The sequence below is a fragment of the Camarhynchus parvulus genome, chromosome 9 (genome assembly GCF_901933205.1).
Source record: "Camarhynchus parvulus chromosome 9, STF_HiC, whole genome shotgun sequence".
Taxonomy (NCBI): domain Eukaryota; kingdom Metazoa; phylum Chordata; class Aves; order Passeriformes; family Thraupidae; genus Camarhynchus; species Camarhynchus parvulus.
In genome coordinates this window covers 21,509,250-21,528,344 of record NC_044579.1, presented here as the reverse complement: position 1 = coordinate 21,528,344, position 19,095 = coordinate 21,509,250, and the positions used below count along the sequence as shown (strand labels likewise).

General features: G+C 58.1%; 2 protein-coding genes across 4 annotated transcripts; both read left to right on the top strand.

Moving 5' to 3' along the window:
- Positions 1-10,968: 10,968 nt before the first annotated feature.
- Positions 10,969-14,911, top strand: KLHL30 (kelch like family member 30). 3 transcript variants are annotated; one of them, XM_030954461.1, is made up of 8 exons: positions 10,969-11,009; positions 11,607-12,450; positions 12,532-12,700; positions 12,875-12,961; positions 13,174-13,329; positions 13,416-13,604; positions 14,090-14,235; positions 14,543-14,911. In XM_030954461.1, the coding sequence occupies exons 2-8, from the start codon at positions 11,677-11,679 to the stop codon at positions 14,792-14,794; spliced, it is 1,773 nt and encodes a 590-aa protein (XP_030810321.1). In that variant the 5' UTR covers positions 10,969-11,009; positions 11,607-11,676; the 3' UTR covers positions 14,795-14,911. The 3 variants fall into 3 exon arrangements, with proteins under 3 accessions (XP_030810321.1, XP_030810323.1, XP_030810322.1); XM_030954463.1 differs by lacking the exon at positions 10,969-11,009 and adding an exon at positions 11,226-11,469 and having other exon boundaries at positions 11,610-12,450; XM_030954462.1 differs by lacking the exon at positions 10,969-11,009 and adding an exon at positions 11,226-11,469.
- Positions 14,912-15,514: 603 nt separating this feature from the next.
- On the top strand, positions 15,515-17,300 carry LOC115907048 (erythroferrone-like). The gene is given in 7 exon segments (XM_030954675.1): positions 15,515-15,821; positions 15,952-16,124; positions 16,215-16,323; positions 16,395-16,485; positions 16,587-16,665; positions 17,038-17,082; positions 17,085-17,300. Coding segments are annotated over 7 exon segments (1,020 nt in total).
- The last annotated feature ends 1,795 nt before the right edge of the window (positions 17,301-19,095 follow it).

Below are 19,095 nucleotides of genomic sequence, written 5' to 3'. Positions count from 1 at the left end.
CGCGGCCGTTACTACAACAAACCCCCCACCCAGCCCCGGCCCGGCCCGGCGGCGCGGCCTCGGAGGTACCGGTAGGCCCCGCTGGGCTCGGAACCTCCCTGTTTAACCCCCTTCTTACCGACAGCCCCTCCCGGTGCCTCCTCGCTCCTCTGCGTTGAGCCCCGGTGTCTCACCACGGTGCGTCTCGTTCCCATGTCCCCTGCTCGGTGCCTCCTGTCCCCGCTTGTCCGTGCCTCTTGTCCCGTTACCCCCTGCCACCCCATCCCCAGTGCCTCTTCTTTCCTGGCACTGCCCCTCTTGGTGTCTCTTGGAGGAGAAGAAGTGGCTTAGCACTGACCACTCCTGGCCCAGTCACTCTCCCTGACGTGTTGTTTCTAACACCCTTCTAATGTTCACATGGCACCAGCTCACATAATTTTCTCTCTGGATGCCCAGCAGGCCATTACAGGATGGGAACAGCTGTCCTGACTCCCAGAGAAGAGCCTGGAATATCTGCAGTGTGTAGTTGCAGCCCCGAAAGAAGAGAATACAAAGTAATAAATTCAACTCTGACCTCAGGAGGATGCTTGAGCAGGTAAAATATTCTGTGCCTACCTCTGCAAGCTTCATTGTCCTCTGGAATGTGACACATTTCACTAGACAGCACTTTGGAGTTGTTGTTTGTTTTCTTTCCTCTCCCTATCACCACTGTGGACACACACTGTTGTATTTTCTCCTTAGTCTGACACCCCATGGCCTTCACAAGTGCACTTCACACTGATGCCAACCTCCTTGCCCCAGTGACCCCAGACACACACTTGTCTCTCTTTTGTAACCCACACCCAGTGCTTTTTGCCCACAACTAATGGTCTCTGAGCAGAGATCTCCTTGTCCTGCTGTCCAGAAGTCGTTTTGCTCTATTTGGTGGCAGGTTATTTGATCTTTTTTCACATCCATTCTGTAAGTGGAACAGGAAGGGAGAAGCCTGAGGAGACTTCTCTGAAAGTCTGACCAGCAAAAGAGCTGCATCTATACAGGTGCAAACAGGATCTTCCCTGGTAGGAGGAGGCTCTGGCCATGCAGTCATAGTGTCAGCAGGGACAAGTCTGAGCAATTGCCAGACTTGTCCCTGTACTTCCATGGCTTTGGTGACACCCTGGTCTCTCTGAGGAGGTGAATCTTCACAGGCATCAGAGCAGAATACGTGTAAGATTTGTGTCAGTCAAGTACAGGATGCTGAGCTCTGGAAAGTGAGCCAGGACTGCTGCTGAAGCCACCAAGGTACAGCTGAAGGCTGTTTTCACCAGGAAGCCTCAGAGTCAGAAGTTCAGTTGTGACAGAAAGCAAACTGAACTCCTTCCCCTTGGACTCATGGCTTCCTGTGCTGTAAACTACTTCTGCAGTTCAGCAGTGTTGGTTTTGCACAGCCTGGATTTTGGTAGCCAGGGGGGCACAGAGGTGGCTTCTGTGAGAAGCTGCTGGAAGCTTCCACTGTGTCCAGCAGAGCCAGTCCTTGAGCACTCTGAGGATGGACATGCTGCTGGCCAAGGCTGGGCCAAGGAGAGAGGTTGGTAACGCCTCTGTGGTAAAAGATTCAAGAAGAAAATCAAAACAAAGGGGGATGCACTGTTAATTCTAGCTAGAGAAGAGGAGGAGGTGAGAACATGTGAGGGAAACAACGTGGAGACACTGAAGTCAGTGGGGAAGGAGGGGCAGGAGGTGCTCCAGGGGCCAGAGCTGAGATTCCTCTGCAAGCTGTGGTGAGAGCACGGTGAGGCAGCTGTGCCCCTGCAGCCTGTGGGATCCAGGGGGGATGCAGAGATCCACCCACAGCCCTGGGGATCCAGGGGGGATGCAGAGATCCACCCACAGCCCTGGGGATCCACAGGGATGCAGAGATCCACCCACAGCCCCTGGGGGAGGTGCCCAGGCCAGAGCAGTGGATGCCTGGAGGGGGCTGTGATCCAGTGGGAGCCCCAGTGCAGAGAGAGGGCCTTTGCTCCCAGGCTGGAGCAGCCTGTCCTTGGAGGATGGCACCCCATGGAAGAGTGACCCACGCCGCAGCAATTTTGGGAGGACTGTCTATCTGTGAGAGGGACTCATATTTGGGCAGGACTGCTGCTCGTGAGATTGGAGCCATGCTGGAGAATTTCACAGAGAACTGTCTCCCGTAGGAGGGACCCCATGGTCTCACAGGGGGAGGACTCCTCTCTCTGAGCAGTGGGAGAAGATCCCATGCCCAGGTAGGTAGCCAGAGGTCCAAGTGGGAGAAGTGGCCACAGGCTGCTGAGAGCACCTGCTAGGAAGTGGGTAGGTAAAGTTGCAGACCTGCAGTTTCCCAGAGCCAGAGGAGTGCCCTAAGAGCTGAAAAACACTTTCTCAGTTCACTTTATCAACACCTTCATTCATTGTGTGGCAGTGTAAGAGCCTTGGGGTGCTCATGGCACAGGCAGGGGCAGTGGGCTCATTCCTGACCACATGCACACGTGGTCCAGACTCAGGAGTCAGGATACAGGGAAGCTTGGGTATGAACTTCCTTTTGCTTCTGATTTATTCATATCAAAAATGGCTGTTCAATCAAATTATTGTTTTCAGCATCTTGAGAGGTGAAAAATCCTGGTTTAGGATTAAAATATATGAATTGAAAATGGCTGTGAAAGAAGCAATAAACCTTTATATAATCAGGATGAGCCTGAGAAAAACAAAAAATCCTGCCTAGGAAGATGGGGCAGATTGTCAATTTTAGGAGATTGTAAAGATGCTTTAAAATCTATGAATGGAAAATTGAAAATTCCCTTTCATGTGGCAGAATATCTGTAGCTAGTACTGTATTCCAAATAAAAGTCAGAGGATTCAAATTGATTAAAAAATATTAATGTATTTCTATTTTATCACCAACTTGAATAAAATTTCAGGTTGTATAGGTGTGTTAGTTTTGGCTGGGGTAGAGTTAACTTTCTTCCAGGTAGTGGCTGCTGGCATGAATGTGTTTTGGATTTGTGTTGAAATCTATAAAATTTTTTTGCTATTGCTGAACAGAACTTTCACAGAGCCAAAGCCTTCCCTGCCCCTTATATGGCTGCACTGGGGAGAGGTCTGGGAGTGCATGGGAACTTGGGAGGGGACACACCCAGGACAGGTGATCCCAACTGTCCCAAGGGATATTCCAGACCTGATGGCATCAGGCTCAGCATATAAAGCTGGGTGGAAGAAGGAGGAAGATGATATGTGGAGTGATGCTGTTTGTCTTCCCAAATCACCGTTCCACGTTGTCTGATTTGAAAGACAGGTGTCTGCCAAGGAAAGTGGGAACCCTCTAAGTTATTATAACTTTGAAATTACAGGGCTTTCAGGCAAAGATATCAGAAAAGGAATAACGGTTCTTCACTAATATATATAAATATATATAAAACAAAGCAAACAAACACCAAAGGCAGCACCACCAAACGGAGCACAAACCCCCCGAGCCGCTCTCGGCTGCGGGCGCTTTCCCCTCGCTGCAGTTCCGAACATGGCCACCAGGGGCGCTGCCGGCTCCCGGCCGGGCAGGGGTGCGGCGATTCCCCCGCTCCTGCAGGGGGCGCTGTGCCGCGGCCTGGCCGCCCCCTCACACCGTGATGGTGGCTCCGCTGAGGGCGCAGAGAGCGTGAAGGGGATTCACTTGGCAAAAACACGGAGCACAGCCGGTCCCGGTGCCCTCCGGATGGCAGCATGGGCTGTAGCAGGAACCTCACAGCAAAGCCTGGAACGGTAGATGTCAGAACCCAGGAAATTCCTCTGGCTACCCCAGAGGGCTCGAGCCCCTGCCCAGGGGCCTCTTGACACCTGGGCACAGAGCCCAAGACCCCTGTGCCTCTGATTTAGCCCTTGGAAAAACAATTACCAACCTTATATGAAGAATTACAAGCCACAAAGTTTAGGTAGAATGATAGTGAATTTATCACGGGGTGAAAAATAGATTTTTGGGGTTTTTAGAGTGCGGGTTCAGGGGGCAAGATGGAGGAATCTGGGCATGTCCAGCCTTTCTCCTTCTTCTTGGCCTCCACCTTCTGCTGTGGTGTTGGCACTTTGGATTGGTTTAAGGTAGAAACTCACTGTCTAACATAGGTGATAGGTATTGGGAATTGTAAATATTGTACATGTAGATTTTAGTATAAAAAGATAGCACTGCCTCTGAGACGGGCAGAGTGCCTCAACCCGATCTGCCAGACAGACCATGGTAGGTTGGAGAGAGAATTTCATAGAAGCAATAAACAACCTTGAGACCGAGACTAGAAGAGTTCTGACTCCTTCTTTGACTGCCAGGCTGGAGAAGGAGACTTTCTAACGCATCTTGGGGTCACTCGGAGCTGCTGAAGTCCCGAGAGGCAGAGGCGGGCACACCCAGAGGGGCAAACAAAAAACTACTGGCAGGAGCCTCGGGGGTCTGGGCAGACGTGAGGTGTGGGGTTAATGTGTAGTGAAAAACCCAAAGCAGCAGCAGAAAACAGGGCTGGGCAGCAGGGAAAAAATTACAAGTTATTTTATTCTTGTGTGTCTATGGCCTCAGCAGTCTCCAGTACTAATTACATGGGACTGGTGCTTACCATGGGCTGTTCTTTTCTCCTTTCTTTCTCTAAAACTTGGCCCCAGCTTTCACTCTCTGTTTTAACAGATTTATTGACATAAGTGATTTTTACTGAATCCTTCAAAAGACAAAGAGATTACCAAAATGAGCTTTAAGGTTCTTAGAAGAGTGGCTGCATATGATGCCCAAAAGATAGACTGGAAATAAATCCTCACAGACCGATGTCTATAGAGCAGGTGTTTGTTTATTTATTTATTTTTAGTAATAGTACTATTTTTCATCAGTATTATATATATCATTACTATTTTTCAGTAGACTATACTTACCTATTTCTAAAGCTATCCACCTGTCGAAGTTTTTTTTTTTTTTTTTTTTTGTCTAATCAGCATTAAGCAACTAGTTAACCATATACCAGCCATTACATTGTATAAAAATTTATTTATATCAGTTTACTAGGTATAAAAATTATGATTCAGGTTATATAGGTATAAAAAGCTATGATTCAGGTTATGTAGGTATCAGGTTATTTATATATATAAAAAGTCATTATTTAGGTTAGATTGATACCAGGTTATATAGCTATATCAGGTTATATTGATATCTTATAACTTAAGTCATAAAAGCACTTCGTAACTTTGGTCTAAGTTATAGAGTCTATATAACTAATAATAGTTATATTGTCTGTATTTCCTTAGAACTCAGGATCAGGATTTACAGCTCTGCCAGATTTTCTAACCTTCAAATATTTTATACTCACATTTTCAATAGCAGAATGATTGCTGTGTCCTATTCTCCAGGGAGAAATAGGAAGGTGGCAGCATTAAGCACCCAACAGCCCTATTTCTGCAGCTTTGTGGCTGGGCACTGCAGCAGAAATGTAGCAGCAATGCCCTTCTGCTCTCTGATTTTTATGGGACTTTTGAGCTCCTGCTTCACACACAGCCTTTGGCAAAGAATGGGTCCCACCCAGCAGGGCTGGGGCTGCAGCCAGTGCCCTGGTATGGAGTGTGTGGGGTCATGCTTTCTCTTACTGGGGTGTTCTGATGGATTCCTCTCGGCCTCTTATACTGCTCCGTGGGCTCTCCAGCTGAGAGGAGAAATCTGCTCCCTGAGCACCCTTGGTAATAGAAATAGAAAGCTTTTCCCAGTCCCTCTTACTTTATTCTCTCAACTAATCACAGCTCTGTGATTTCAGCAGCAGCTCTGCAGGGACACAGTCCTTGGGGAGGCTCCCAGACTTCATCGGTCTCCCACTGGCTGCCCCACAGGATCAGTTAGACATGAAACACTAAGTTTTGCAAAGTATAGAAACAGAAGGTCCTCAACCCCTCATGCCCTGGATTTTCACCGCTTTTGAGATATCAAAGATATGACATATAAAGTTCAGAAACCAAACCCAGAAAATTAGTCCCAGTTCTCTACAGAATGGCTGAGACACCAGAAGATGACGCTGCAGCCTCAGGGACTTCAACAGGCTGGAGAAATGGGCTGATGGAACCTCCTGAAGTTCAACCAAGGGCTGAGCAGAGTCCTTCCGCTGGGGAGGTGCAGCCCCAGCACACAGCATGGAGAGCAGCTCTGCAGAGCAGGTCCTCTGCAGGTTCGCCGCAGGTCCAGGGACGGCCTGGAAGGGATCTGGGCAAACACTGAGGTGTGCAGCCCACTGCCAGGCAGGCTGTGTGCCACAGGATCTGTCTCTGCGGATGGGGGAGCTCCTGGCTGTGCCCCTCAGAACCCTGTGATGTCACCAGAGCCGGGATCACTCACCTGCAGTGGGTAACTATAAACGAACTGTAACCCCCAGTGCTGGGCAGTGCCAGAGCACTCAGGCTGTGACCCACAGCAGCCAAGGAGCTTCTGAGTGCTGCCAGAGACTGAGGAACCTCTGAATGACAGCAGGGACTGAGGAACCTCTGAATGACAGCAGGGACTGAGGAACCTCTGAATGACAGCAGGGACTGAGGAACCTCTGAGTGCTGTCAGTACGCAGACTGAGGAACCTCTGAGTGCTGCCAGAGACTGAGGAACCTCTGAATGACAGCAGGGACTGAGGAACCTCTGAATGACAGCAGCGACCGAGGAATCTCTGAGTGCTCCCAGTGACTGAGGAACCTCTGAATGACAGCAGCGACCGAGGAATCTCTGAGTGCTCCCAGTGACTGAGGAACCTCTGAGTGCTGTCAGTGACCGAGGAGCCTCCGAGTGCCACAGGTGGAAGCCAAGCCCTCGAGTCCTGCCAGCGGCTGAGAGCAGTCAAGTCCGGGAGCAGCAATGTCGGAGGTCAGGCAGGAGCCAGCAGCGCGCCGAGCCGTCCGGGTGTGCCGCATCTGCGTGGATTTCCTGCAGAGCCCCGCTGCTGCCGTGGAGCCCTGCGGACACGTGTTCTGCCACGCCTGCATCCAGCCCCAGGCCGCCCCCGACGCCGCCGCCACCTGCCCGACCTGTCAAGGGCCCATCGGGGGCATCCGCCTGCTGCAGGGGCAGGAGAGCCGGGCCGGGCCGGCCCCGCGCCGCCCCCGCCGCCGCCTCCATCCCTTCGTGGTGCGCTGGCGCCAGCGGCAGCAGCGGCAGCAGCAGCAGCAGCAGAACCAACAGAACCAGCAGCAGCAGCAGCAGAACCAACAGAACCAGCAGCAGCAGCAGCAGAACCAGCAGCAGAACCAGCAGCAGAACCAGCAGGAGTAGGCAGCTCCTGGAGGTGGCCAGCACTGGACATTCTCCGATGGGGACAGGGCACCGAGCCCCCCCGGGCTCCAGCAGCGTGCCCAGAGAGTGTCGGAGGAGCTGGGCAGAAACGGGCCAGGGCAGGCCTGGCCTCGGGACCACGTGCACCTCCTCCCCTTGATCCCATTTGATGTGGATCCTCCATGGCCCCTCTGAAATGAAAACCAGGATGCTGAGAAGGGCCTCGCCTGGTTTCTTCTGCTCCTTTGCTCATTAGTGCAGGACTGGGGGAGTGGGAGCTGTGGGAAAGAGAAGGATATGGCTGTGGGAACTTGGGCAGAGGGTGGGATAAGGCTGAAGAACTGGTGGAGAGGGAATAATGTGGTTGTTGGAACTCAAGAGAGGCCGTCCTTGGCTGTTTCTGTGCTGCTTTGCTCATCCTTCTGGGTATGCAGCCGGGAAATGGAGAAGGGAAAGGGAAAGGGAAAGGGAAAGGGAAAGGGAAAGGGAAAGGGAAAGGAAGGGAAAGGGAAAGGAAAGGGAGAAGGGAGAAGGGAGAAGGGAAAGGGGAGTCCCCCAAGACTCTCTGAGCAGATCCCAAAGGGGCCAGTGCCTGCTTTCCTGAGGAACAGGGTGAGAAAAGAGGCAGAGACAGAGGTTTAGGGCAGAACCTCCTCTCCTCTCATGCTCCTGCACAACCCCCGCACTGTGGAAAGCTGAAATCCTGGGAGATGCTCTCCAGGCTGGGGGAGACAGCCCTGGCACAACCCTCTGCTGAAGGGCTTTCAGCACATTCCCCCCTCCTACTGCAAAGTATAACCTGCTCGTGCTGGGGCCCTATTGCTGGGCAGCATATCCTCCCCATGAGAGCTGGGTGTCAGCCTGCACTGGAGCCAGGGAAGCTTGAGAGGCTGACTCTGTAATGGATCCTCGCCAGCTAATTGGTGTTTATAGGCTTAGATCTGCTGCTTCTTAATTTTATTCCAGCCCCTCGATTGAATTTCTCACATGTAAGTGAGCCCCACGAGTCCATACTAGCCATATATAATGGATGGCGGTGGAGGGAAAGAACACAAATGTGGCTGAATGCCAGTAACCGATGCCCAGGCAGCGGTGCAGCAGAACCCTCTGCTGAACATCCCTGCTGCCAGAACCTGCCCTCAGTGCCCCTCTGCAAGATGTTTCCTTTGTCCCCAGCACCTGGCCTGGGGCCATGACCAGCCTCGGCCATTCTCCATTGGCCCCAAGAGGAGGACAAGGCTTGGAGCCAAGTCACCAAGCCACTATCTCCAGGAACGGCGCCAGTTCCACCCACTGAGCCCTGCTGCTGCCACTCGATGCCCCATCAAATATTAATACAATGCTCAATGCCTCTGTGCCCTGCCCCAGCACTGCAGGGCTGCCCGACCACTCCAACCTCCCCTCCCGCCCCATATCGCTCATTGCTCCCCACACAGGGACTTTGGGGGTGCAGCCACATCACCTCTGGGTGTTCCCTGAGGAGGGCACGACAGGACCTGATCCCCTTCAGCAGCCAGCTCACCCCCCTCAGCAGGTAAGACCCCACTGGGGCTGGGGGAATGGGCACCCCCATCCCCGAGGAATGCCAGCCTGTCACCCCAGGGAGCGGGGGGAACGGGCTGGGGGCATGAGATGCCCAGAGAAGGGATGGCAGCCATGAGGCGGCCCCGGGCTCGGTCCTTGGCTGCAGGGGGAGAGCGGGCAGCCGGGATTCCTCAGCTCCGTCCTGTCCTCTGAAGGAATCAGATCCACCTGTGGCTGTCCCCCGAGGAGGGTTCTCCCTAAGGTCCGGGCTGATGTGTCGGGTCACCCCTCAGCTGGGGGGCCCTGGAGGTGTTGGGGCCCACCTCCCCTTGCTGCCCTCCCCCAGGAGGAGGCCCGCGCCTCTGCCCCCAGCAGCCGCCCGGCCCGGCAGGGGATGGAGCCCGGCAGATCGGTGCCGGCGGAGCTGAAGCTCCGCAAGCCCTCGCAGCGGGCCAGGATCCCGGCGCCCTTCCTCGCGCACTCGGTAGGTCGCTGGCTCGGCCCGCGGCCCCCGGCTCGTCCCCTCGGCGGCCGAGCCCCTTCGAGCCCCCCATGACTCTGTCCGCCCAGGACAGGACGGGGCGCCTGGGCCGGCGGGGCCCCCCAGGCCGGACCCCGCGGAGGTAGACGCGGAATCCCTGGTGCCCACGCACGATGAGCGGGGCCGGCTCATCCCCGAGTGGAAGCGGCAGGTGATGGTGCGGCGGCTGCGGGCCCGACTGGCGGACGAGGACCCGGCGGGAGGGCAGGTACGAGGGGCACGGGGAGCAGAGGGGGCGCGGGCTGTCGGAAGTCGCTGACCGCCTCCCTCCGCAGGATGCAGGCTCCTGGAGCTTCTCGCCCTCCCGCCAAGCCGTGCTGGGCCCGTTCGGGGAGCTGCTGACCGAGGCAGACCTGCATCAGTTGGAGAGGGCAGTGGAGAGCCTGCGGCTGCGACGGCGTGGCGAGGTGTACCAGAGCGAGCTGCGGCGCCTGGTGCGGGAGCTGCGCGCCCTCTTGCCCGCGCCGCTGCTCAACATCTCCGTCCACAGCCTCCCGCCTGCTCCGGGGCAGCCCCTGCCCGTCTGGTGCGGCCGCCTGGCCGTCGCCGTCAACAGCCTGGCCGCGCTGCTGGGCAACATGGAGGGGCTGCCGGGTCCCCGCGCTGCCGTCGCCGCGCCCGCCGCACCCTCCGCTCTCCCCGCGGCCGGCGGGCATCCCCGGGAGCCAGGGGGCAGCCTGGCACAGCGGGAGATCCGGCAGTGCGGAGTTTGTGTCCGCAGCCTGCGCGGCGCCTTCGAGCCCGCCTGGGGGGCCGCGGGGAGCGCTCCGGCCGGGGGCCGCGAGGCGGAGGCCGCCAGCGACTCGGGCATCAGCTGCGAGGAGGCGTTTTCCGACGGCAGCTCCCCGCGGCAGGGGAAGCGGCCGGCGCCGGAGTGGGGCAGCTTGAGGAAGGAACGGATCGTGATGCTCTTCCTGAGCCACTGGAGACGCTCCGCGTACGCGCCCTTACGACCCGCCGGGGCCGGGGAGCCTCGGGTGACAGCGGGGAGCGGGGCCGGGGCTGCGGCCCGCCTGGCCCGGCAGAGAGCGGCCATCCAGAAGCTGCTGAGCGGCTGGAGGGACGCCGCCTCCCGCCGCCCCCCGCCGCCGCCCCCCGCCCGCACCCTGCTCTCCCCGGAGCAGTTCGTGTCGGCGGCGGGGGGCGGCCCGGCCGAGTACGAGAGCCTGTCGCTGGAGCTGTTCATGCTGGGCTATTTCCGCATCTTGGAGCAGGACCTGTCCCCCGAGGAGCGCCGAGGCCGCCACCTGCTCTGTTTCGAGGTGTTCGAGCAGCTGGGCCGGCACGGCTGGCGGGCGGTGCGGGCCTTCCACCGCGCCGTCATCGACGAGATCGCGGCCGGGCGGCGCGGCTGGCGCGACGGCTTCGACGACATCAAGGCTCGGTTCTTCGGGACTTCGCACAGCCCGGCCCAGCGGCCGGGGCAGCCCGGCGATGAGGGGGACGAGATTTGTCGCTACATCGATCGCAGCTTCGCCTTTTGGAAGGAGAAGGAGGCCGAGATCTTCAGCCTGGAGGAGTGATGCCGAGGGGCTCCGGAGGCCGCGGGCTGCAATAAAAACCTTCTCGGTTCTGTCCCAGCTGAGCGAGGCTTTCCGGGGCGGCGAAGAAAGCTGCTAAGCTGGGCGGGCCGCCGCAGCAGCCCAGCTCCCCCTCTCCCCGGGCGGGTGTTTCGGGCCTCGGCCGCCGCCGCGTGTTTACGGCTGCCGCGGGGTGAGATAAAGACCTCTATTTATAGCGGCCCCGGCAGTGCGAGCCGGAGGAGCGAGGAGGGGCATCGCGGGGACCCTGCTGCCGATGGGGTGCAGGGAGGGTGCTGTGGGAGCTTGTCCCTCCACGCTCGGTGCCCCGCCGACCCCTCCGCGAGGGGGAGGCTTTCCTAAAGGCGACGAGCGAGGATGGGCGGCGGCGAGAGCTCTGCCCGCGCGGTGCCTTTAAGAGCAGGGAGCAGTGTCCAGGTGCCGCCTAAAAATAGCGAGTGCCCCCCGTCCCGGCTGATCCCGTGTCATGCGGCGTGTCCCTGCCCAGCGCCGGGACCGCGGTCCCTTCCCTCCCGCGGGCCGGCCGGGCTGGGGAGCGCTGCTGAGAGCGGGAGCGACCGCGCCGAGAGGGCTCAAATCACCCCGGGAATCATCCCCAAAAGGCCGGGGCCCGGCGGGGCAGCTGCGGCGTGGTGAGGAGAAAACGCGCCCCCGTGGGAGGGCGGTGTGGGAAGCGCTTGTGCAGCCGCGGCTGTCCCTGCCTCGGGCGCTGGGAAGGCGGGAGGATGTCGCGGCAGGGCGAGAGGGAGACGCCGTCGCCTTTTCCTAGCAGGGACCCCCTCGCCTCCCGCTGCTCGGGCACCGCCCGCCTGCCAGCCCCCGCGGCCATCGCCGGCACCATGGTGAGGAACATGGACGACTTTGACTTCTGCCTGCCTTCGCACGCCCAGGGCGTGCTGGAGGGGCTGCAGCAGTTCCGCACCAACCCCAAACTGGCCGACGTGACGCTGGTGGCGGGCGGGAGGGAGTTTCCCTGCCACCGAGGCATCCTGGCCCTCTGCAGCCACTACTTCTATGCCATGTTCTCCGGTGACTTTGCTGAGAGCATCGCAGCACGGGTGGAGCTAAAGGAAGTAGACCCCAGTGCGCTGGAGATGCTGCTTGATTTTGCCTACACGGGAAAGGTCACCATCAACCAGGGCAATGTGGAGGGGCTGATGAGGACCTCCAGCCAGCTCCACTTCCCTGCCATCCAGAAGGTCTGCAGCCGCTACCTCCGGCAGCAGATGGATGCCACCAACTGCCTAGGTATCTGTGAGTTTGGTGAGAGCCACGGCTGCCCTGAGGTCTCCTCCAAGGCCTGGTCTTTCTTGCAGGAGAACTTTGAAGCCGTCTCTCTTCAGGAGGAGTTCCTCCAGCTCTCCAAGGAGAGGCTGGCTGTCTACCTCTCCAATGACCAGCTGCAGGTGCAGGAGGAGCGGAGCCTGGTTGAGGCTGTGCTGCGCTGGGTACGCCACGACCCAGGATCCCGAGCCCAGTTCCTGCCGGAGCTGCTGGAGCTGACCCACCTTGTCTCGCTGCCTGACCAGTACCTGCAGAACCTCCTTGCCACTGAGCCTCTGGTTCGTGACTCAGATGCCAGCAAGGCCCTCGTTGCCCGCTCCCGCGCCATGGTGGGTACCCCCTTCCCCTAAATGCCACTCCCTGAGCCGGGAAGGAGGAGCCTCACGGTCCTGTCCTGGCCTCTTCATCAGGGGCAGAGTGGCACCGGTGCCCTGAAGAACCCCCCAAGCCCACCACAGAAGCTGGAGGAGGTGCTGGTGGTGGTTGGTGGCCGTGTGCTGGAGGATGGTGAGGATGAGGAGAGGGGGCTGGAAATGCCAGCTGCCACCAGGAACTTTGCCTTCTACAACCCCAAAAGCAGTAAGTGCCCCCCACTTCCTCCAGCTCCCTCCATGTTAATTAACCATCTGTCTACCCCGAAGCCACCTAGTGTCAGTTTAGAGAGACACTGGTTGGGTTGGGATGGGCTTGAAACAGGGGTGGCTCAAAAAGTGCCATTGCTGGCTGTGGGGTCATTGCTCTGCTGGGTTTCAGGGCGATGGATGGCTCTGCCTGACTTCCCTGATTACAACAAGTGGGGCTTTTCCCTGGTGGCTCTGAACAACGATGTGTATGTCACAGGTCAGTGCCAGGGCTGCTGGGGCAGGTGGGGGCTTCAAGGAGCAGGAATGGGGACAGGGGACAATGATATGAGCATGAAGCACTGGTGTGGGGCTCCTCTCTGAACAAATACTCTCCTTACTCTCTGCTTGGGCAAATCTGGCCATGGGCAAGGAATACCCAGGGACAGCTGCCCTTGGAGAGGGTGGCCCACCTGACCTGTCTCTCTCTAGGTGGCTCCCGGGGGTCCCAGAATGACACGTGGTCAACGACACAGGCCTGGTGTTTCTGCCCCAGGGATGGGGTCTGGCAGCCCATCGCTTCCATGCTGAGGGCCAGGACAAACCACACCAGCGCCGTCCTCAACGGCGAGATCTACGTGATCGGGGGTGAGGCTGCAAACACCCTGGGGGTGCTGCTGGGGTGGGGCTGCGCGGGTGCCCCAGGGTGGCTGCAGTGTCCTGTCACCCTGCAGGGACAACAGTGGACGTGGTGGAGGTGGAGCGCTACGACCCGTACAACAAGAGCTGGTGTGCCATCAGCCCAGCCCTCAAGTACGTGAGCAATTTTGCAGCTGCCAGCTGCCTGGGCAAGCTCTACCTCGTGGGCTCCTGCGCCGTCAAGTACAACGCGCTCACTCTGCAGTGCTACAACCCCGTTCAAGGTGAGAGCTGACCCTGCTGCCACCCCTGCCAGTGTTGTCCCTGGCACCCCTGGACTGCCAGGCACGGTCCTGTGGGCTGTGAGCCGGTGCTGACAGGCTGTGGTGATGGCTGTGGTGGGGCTGTTAGCAGACCTGAGCCACAGATGTGTGACACAGCCCAGAGCTGAGCTTCGGTGGAGTGGAATCTCTGAGGCATTGGGGTGGGGCAGGCTGCCTGCCTTAGGGAGAAACGAACACTCTGTGACAATGCCACCTCCTCAGCTAGACTCTTTCCCATCCCACAGCACCAGTACAAACCACGTCCCCACCCCACACTATTTTTTATGCAAGACCCTCATCTGGGATGGGGACTGTGGTGCCCGTCTGCCTGGCTGGTCTGCCCCCTCCCTTTCAAATTCCCCCTGAAATAGCACTGCTTTTTTCAGCAATGGCAGCTGCATGAAGAGCCAAGGGTGGGGTGCACTGCTAATGACTGCTCCTTGCAGATCTGTGGAGTGTGATCACATCTCCCTTCATCCCCAAGTACCTCTCAGCCCCACGCTGTGCCACTCTGCGCGGGCTCATCTACCTCATCGGGGATAACACCAAGAAGGTCCACGTGTACAACCCAGAGGCCAACATCTGGCAGAAGGTGGGATGTGGGACCAGTTAGCCTCCAGGGATGTGGGGATGGTGTTCCCAGCTGCCTCCCCTCAGTGCCAGCACCCCCTCTCCCTCCCACCCACTTGTCCCTTGGTTCTATTAACACCTGCAGAGCTGAGGGTGCCCCATTCCTTCCTCCCCTGCTCCCCATCACACAGGCATGAGGCAAACCCCAAACCCCACAGAAAGGAAAGATGGGGTAGGGAGACATGTCTGGGGGGGGGTCAGTGTCCTCTGTGGTGGGAGTAGGAGGTCACCAAGGAGTCCCTGCACATCTCCCCCTGTCCCTCACACAGGTGCAGCTCCTACACACCCTGCATGAGAACGGAGGGATGGTGGCACTGGGTGACCGGCTCTTTGTCACCGGTGGCCACTGGAAGGGCATGGACGGGGACTACCGGGTAGAAATGGAGGTGTATGACTGCTCCAAGGACCTCTGGACACGTGAGGGCTCCCTGCCCTGCCTCTGGCTCTTCCACAGCTCCTCCTCCATCTTCATGGACACCTCCAAATGGACAGAACCTTTCCAGGGTGACCATGGGTGGTAGGAGAGCCTCAGTGATGCCTGTCACCCTATGCAGCCCTGCTCCCCTTTTTTCTGCTGCCTGTTCAGGCTGGTGAGTGGGAGGTGGAAAGCCCTGTGCCAGGCTGGCTGGGGCACCAGGAGTGTGTTCTCCCCCACCACTGCAGGGAAAAGGCTTTTCCTTATAAACACGCTTTGGTTAATGCTCTCTTCTTTTCATTTGTGAGTTTGTGGTTTTTTTAGAACTGCATTTCCCCCCCCCCAACCCCTAAAGATTTTAGGGTATTTCAAGTGTGGTTCATCCCATCAAAGCCTGGCATTGCTGCTTGTACATAATCCTGGTTTCTCTGCTGGGATACGCAGCACACACCCAGGGAAGTGATCCATGGCCATGGTGAAGCAGCTGGCACCTGGCTGAGCCCCGCTGGTGCGGTCACTCCTGCCCCAGCCCCAGTCTCTGCCGGTACCGGTGGCAGAGGGATGGGCGAGCACAAGATGCGGTTTCCCCGCCGGCTGGGCCCGCAGCCAGCCCCGCAGGACGGCTCAGCTGTTCCCCCTCCGCTTGTTCGGTGGTTTCGAAGCACCACAAGCACACAGCGCTGAGGAGCCCCCGGGCCGGGGCGGGCACCTCCGGCTCCCGGCGCTGCCCCGCTCGGCCCGCGGGAGCTTTTCCCGGCGGGGCGGCCCCGAGGGCAGAGCCCGGCGGCGAGGCGGGGCCGGGCCGCCCTCCGGTATCGGTGGCGGGATGCGGCTGCCGGAGCTGTGCCTGGCTCTCCTCTACGCCGCCGGCAGCGGCACCGAAGCGCCGCGGGCAGCCCGGGAGCGGCCGCTGGCCCCGGAGCGCGGGGAGCCCGGGGCGGCCCGCGTGGATCCCCGGCAGGCGTGGATGCTGCTGGCCGGGAGCCCCGGGAGGGGCAGCGGCGAGCGGGGCCGCGGCGGCTCCGGGGCTCTCACGGCCCCAGCGGACCCCGGCTCTCCGGGAAAAACAACCGCGGGAGCCGCGCTCCCCGTGCCCGAGGAGCTGCTGAGGGAGCTGCAGCTCCTGCTCAGAGGTACCGGGCTGGGGACACGGGGTGGGAGCTGCGGGGACAGCAGGACAAGGCGAAGCAGGGCTGTGCAGCAGAGCCAGGAAAAGTGAAGGTTCCCTTCCTAACGTGAGACTCCGGTGGGGTTCGGGGTCAGGCACGGCAAAGATGTGCAGGACAGCTGGGGAAGGGTCTAAGGAGGAGGAAAGCAGCAAAGGCAGCGGCCAGGCCGGGGCCCAGCGTCGGGTGGAAGCAGCTTTCCATTGCCAAACGCGTGCAGACATCGCTGTGGAGCAGAAGACGTGGCAGGAGCTGGGGCAGTTCTACATTGTGAGTGCCCAGCCTGCCCCTTTCCCTGTCTGCAGGGGCACCCCCTGGCACAGGGACTCCTCCTCTAACTCCAGCCCTTCCCTATGCCAGCCTGAGAGGGAGGAGATGTTCCACCGTGGCGCGGGGCTGAACCTGACCAGCGGGCAGTACACAGCCCCCCTTGCAGGATACTACAGCTTCAGCAGCACGCTGCACATCGGTGAGCCCTCCGACAGCCCCGCGGCCCCGCCGGGGCAGGCTGGGATGGCCTCACCCCCCGCTCTGTCCCAGCGCGCAGGGAGCCGCGGAGGAGGAGGCAGGGATGCCGGGGAAGCCGCCTGCGGGTGCTGATCTGTGTGCAGTCCTGCTGCCAGCACAACAGGTACCCCAGGGCGAGGCCAGGGCCAGGGAGGGGGGAAGGAGCCCAGCATCGCTGGGAAAGGAGGGGCTGCTCCCCCCACCACTGCCCTCGCTCTTCTGCAGCCATCTGGAGAGCGCATCCCGGCTGGAGAGCAGCGGGGACCTTTTCACCATCTCTGTCACAGGCACCCTGTACCTGCAGGTGAGTGGGGCCAGCTCCACTGGGACAGTGCTGGGCAGGAAGGTGCCTTCCATGGCCCCAGCCCAGGGCTGGGCATCAGGTCCCAGAGACAGTCAGGGCAGAGCTCTGCTGGGCACAGGCTGTGGCTGGGCTGCCCCAAAGGCCTTGGGCTGCTCTTTTCCCAGAGGGAAGGGGAGGGGCAGCTCCTCCAGCTCTTGGTTGCTGTGTGCAGGGAGAGCTCTGTCCTTGGCCCTGCCAGGCCATGCCTGGTGCCCAGGGGAGGTGTCCTGCCCTGCTAACCCCTCTCTCCCCCCAGACTGGGCAGTATGCCTCTGTTTTTGTGGACAACACGGCAGGCTCCCCCCTCACCGTTCAAAGTGGCTCCGATTTCAGTGCTGTTCTGCTGGGAGTGTGAAGAGGCTGAACCTGTGCCAGGAGCAGCCAGACCCTTCCCTCTGCCAGCCACCATTGTGTCTCCCCTGCTCAGCACCAAGCCTAAGGAAGAGCATTTGCTCATACAGGGAGCTGCAGTCTGGTCTGATACTGCTTGTGCTGAAGATGGACAAAAGGTCATGAAGGAGATGATGATGATGATGATGATAGTAATAAAGCAGCCTGAGCAGGACCTAAGGCATTCACTTTTATCTAAAGGCTAGGCCTAGAAGTTTATCTTGGAAAACACTGCTGACAGTGGCAGCAGATGGCTGCCTAGGGCTCAGCTCTCACCGTGCCTGGTACAAAGCCCCACACATCCATTTTTGCCCTCAGGGGACTTCCCTTCCCTGTCCAGACTTAGTCTCAGCAGCCCAGGCCAGATTATGCATTGCTTTAGCCCCTGCAGTGAATGAGGAGAGGGTTTGCTGGCAGGAGCCAACATCCTTCACACCAGCATCTTCACTGTGAAGACCTGACAGTCATAACTTTAAAAAGCTAGATAGAGCTTTATCAGTAGGTTAATACAATTCAAAAGCCAGTAGAGAAAAGTTTCTGTTGATCTATGAAAAGATATGACCCTTACAGTTCATGTGCCACATTAGTAAAAAGGACCAAGTGCTCGTTCTCGTTTCCATTGACTCTGACACTGCATCTGCCATTGGCTTTGTTGTGTGTAGTCATAACTCCTCAATCATCAGCAGCAAAAACTCCAAATCTGATTTTCTCCACACAGTTTTCCTTCAGTCAACTATGAACAGCTGGAACCTGGGCTTTTAATTATGCTGAAGCTAATGACTGCCTAACAAAGCTCTAATATCCAGTGCTGCTCAACCGATGAGACAAAGTCCCAACAACGCCACATGTTGGATTAAAGCAAATTCCTGCCCTGTGGCTTTGCAGAGCAGGCACTCCCTGCCTGTGGCACAGGGCCTGGCTGTGGGCAGCCCAGATAGAGCCCAGCTCTTTGCTCTGGCTGTGATAGCTGCCTGAGCTCAGCAGGGCACAGCCTACGTGACCCAGCCAGGGCTGCACCAGGCAGGCTGAGCGTTTGATTTCCCGGTAGCACTCAGAACTGGGCAAGTGGTGCCAGCAGCACTGCAAGATAGCCTCAGCTAACAGCCCCACCTTCTCCCAGGGATGTCCCTGCCCTTCTCCACAGGCTGCATCTCCTTGAGGAGCCTGGTGAAGGAGCAGTTAATGGAGCAGTTTATGGGTAGGGGTGTTTGGGTCTGGAAAAAGGGGAAGCTGAGAAGGGAAAGGAAGTTACCTTTCTGAAATTTGCCATCAGGGTTTATTTTGCCACAAACAGAAGCAACTCCATGCTGCTCTGTTTGGGCTCTCCAAATTTGCCTTTCAAGAGCAGAAACAGGACAGTGTGCTGCTAACAAAGGCATCCCCTCCCAGCTCATCCTGCACTGCAGCCTTCCATCAAAATACACAGGAATGGCTGGGAGCAGAACAAGCTGGCAGAGGACCAGCCCTACCCAAAATCTCTGCCAGAGGGCCACTTCCTTCCTCAGTGCTCTGCAGGAGATGCAGAGTCAGTGTGCACCCTCAGACTAAGCCCATGAAGTGTAACTCACTACTGCTGCAGCAGAAATAGAAGTAAGATGGCCAAGCCACCTGTCCCAAACAGGACAGCCATCGTGTGCTCCAGCAAACAGCCCAGGAGCTGGGACAAATCCCAAAGTTCCAGGGATACAGAAAACAGGAAGGAGCCAGGGAAGCCTCACAGCCCTGCACAAAACAGCAGGCACTACCGTGCCCTTGCCCCCTCCCCTGGGACTACAGCTGTGCCTCACCGGGGCAAGGAGGCAACCACAATGCACAGCCCTCAGCCCAGCTCCCTCCCTGTCCTCTCACACACACAGCATGGGAAATTGGAAACTGCAGGGCTTAGGTAGCCCAATCCATTTAGCTTTCATTCTGTCATTTGGTCTTAGGCCAAATTTTCTCTGGAAAACAGCACACTGACTGCAGCAACAGCTGGCAGAGGCACTGAGACAGGATGAGACA

Excerpts from the sequence above, each read along its gene's own strand:
- KLHL30 (XM_030954461.1), top strand. The coding sequence starts at position 11,677 with ATGGTGAGGAACATGGACGACTTTGACTTCTGCCTGCCTTCGCACGCC. Across the intron at positions 12,451-12,531 it reads TTGCCCGCTCCCGCGCCATG|GGGCAGAGTGGCACCGGTGC; the intron begins GTGGGTACCCCC and ends CCTCTTCATCAG. Across the intron at positions 12,962-13,173 it reads CAACGATGTGTATGTCACAG|GTGGCTCCCGGGGGTCCCAG; the intron begins GTCAGTGCCAGG and ends GTCTCTCTCTAG.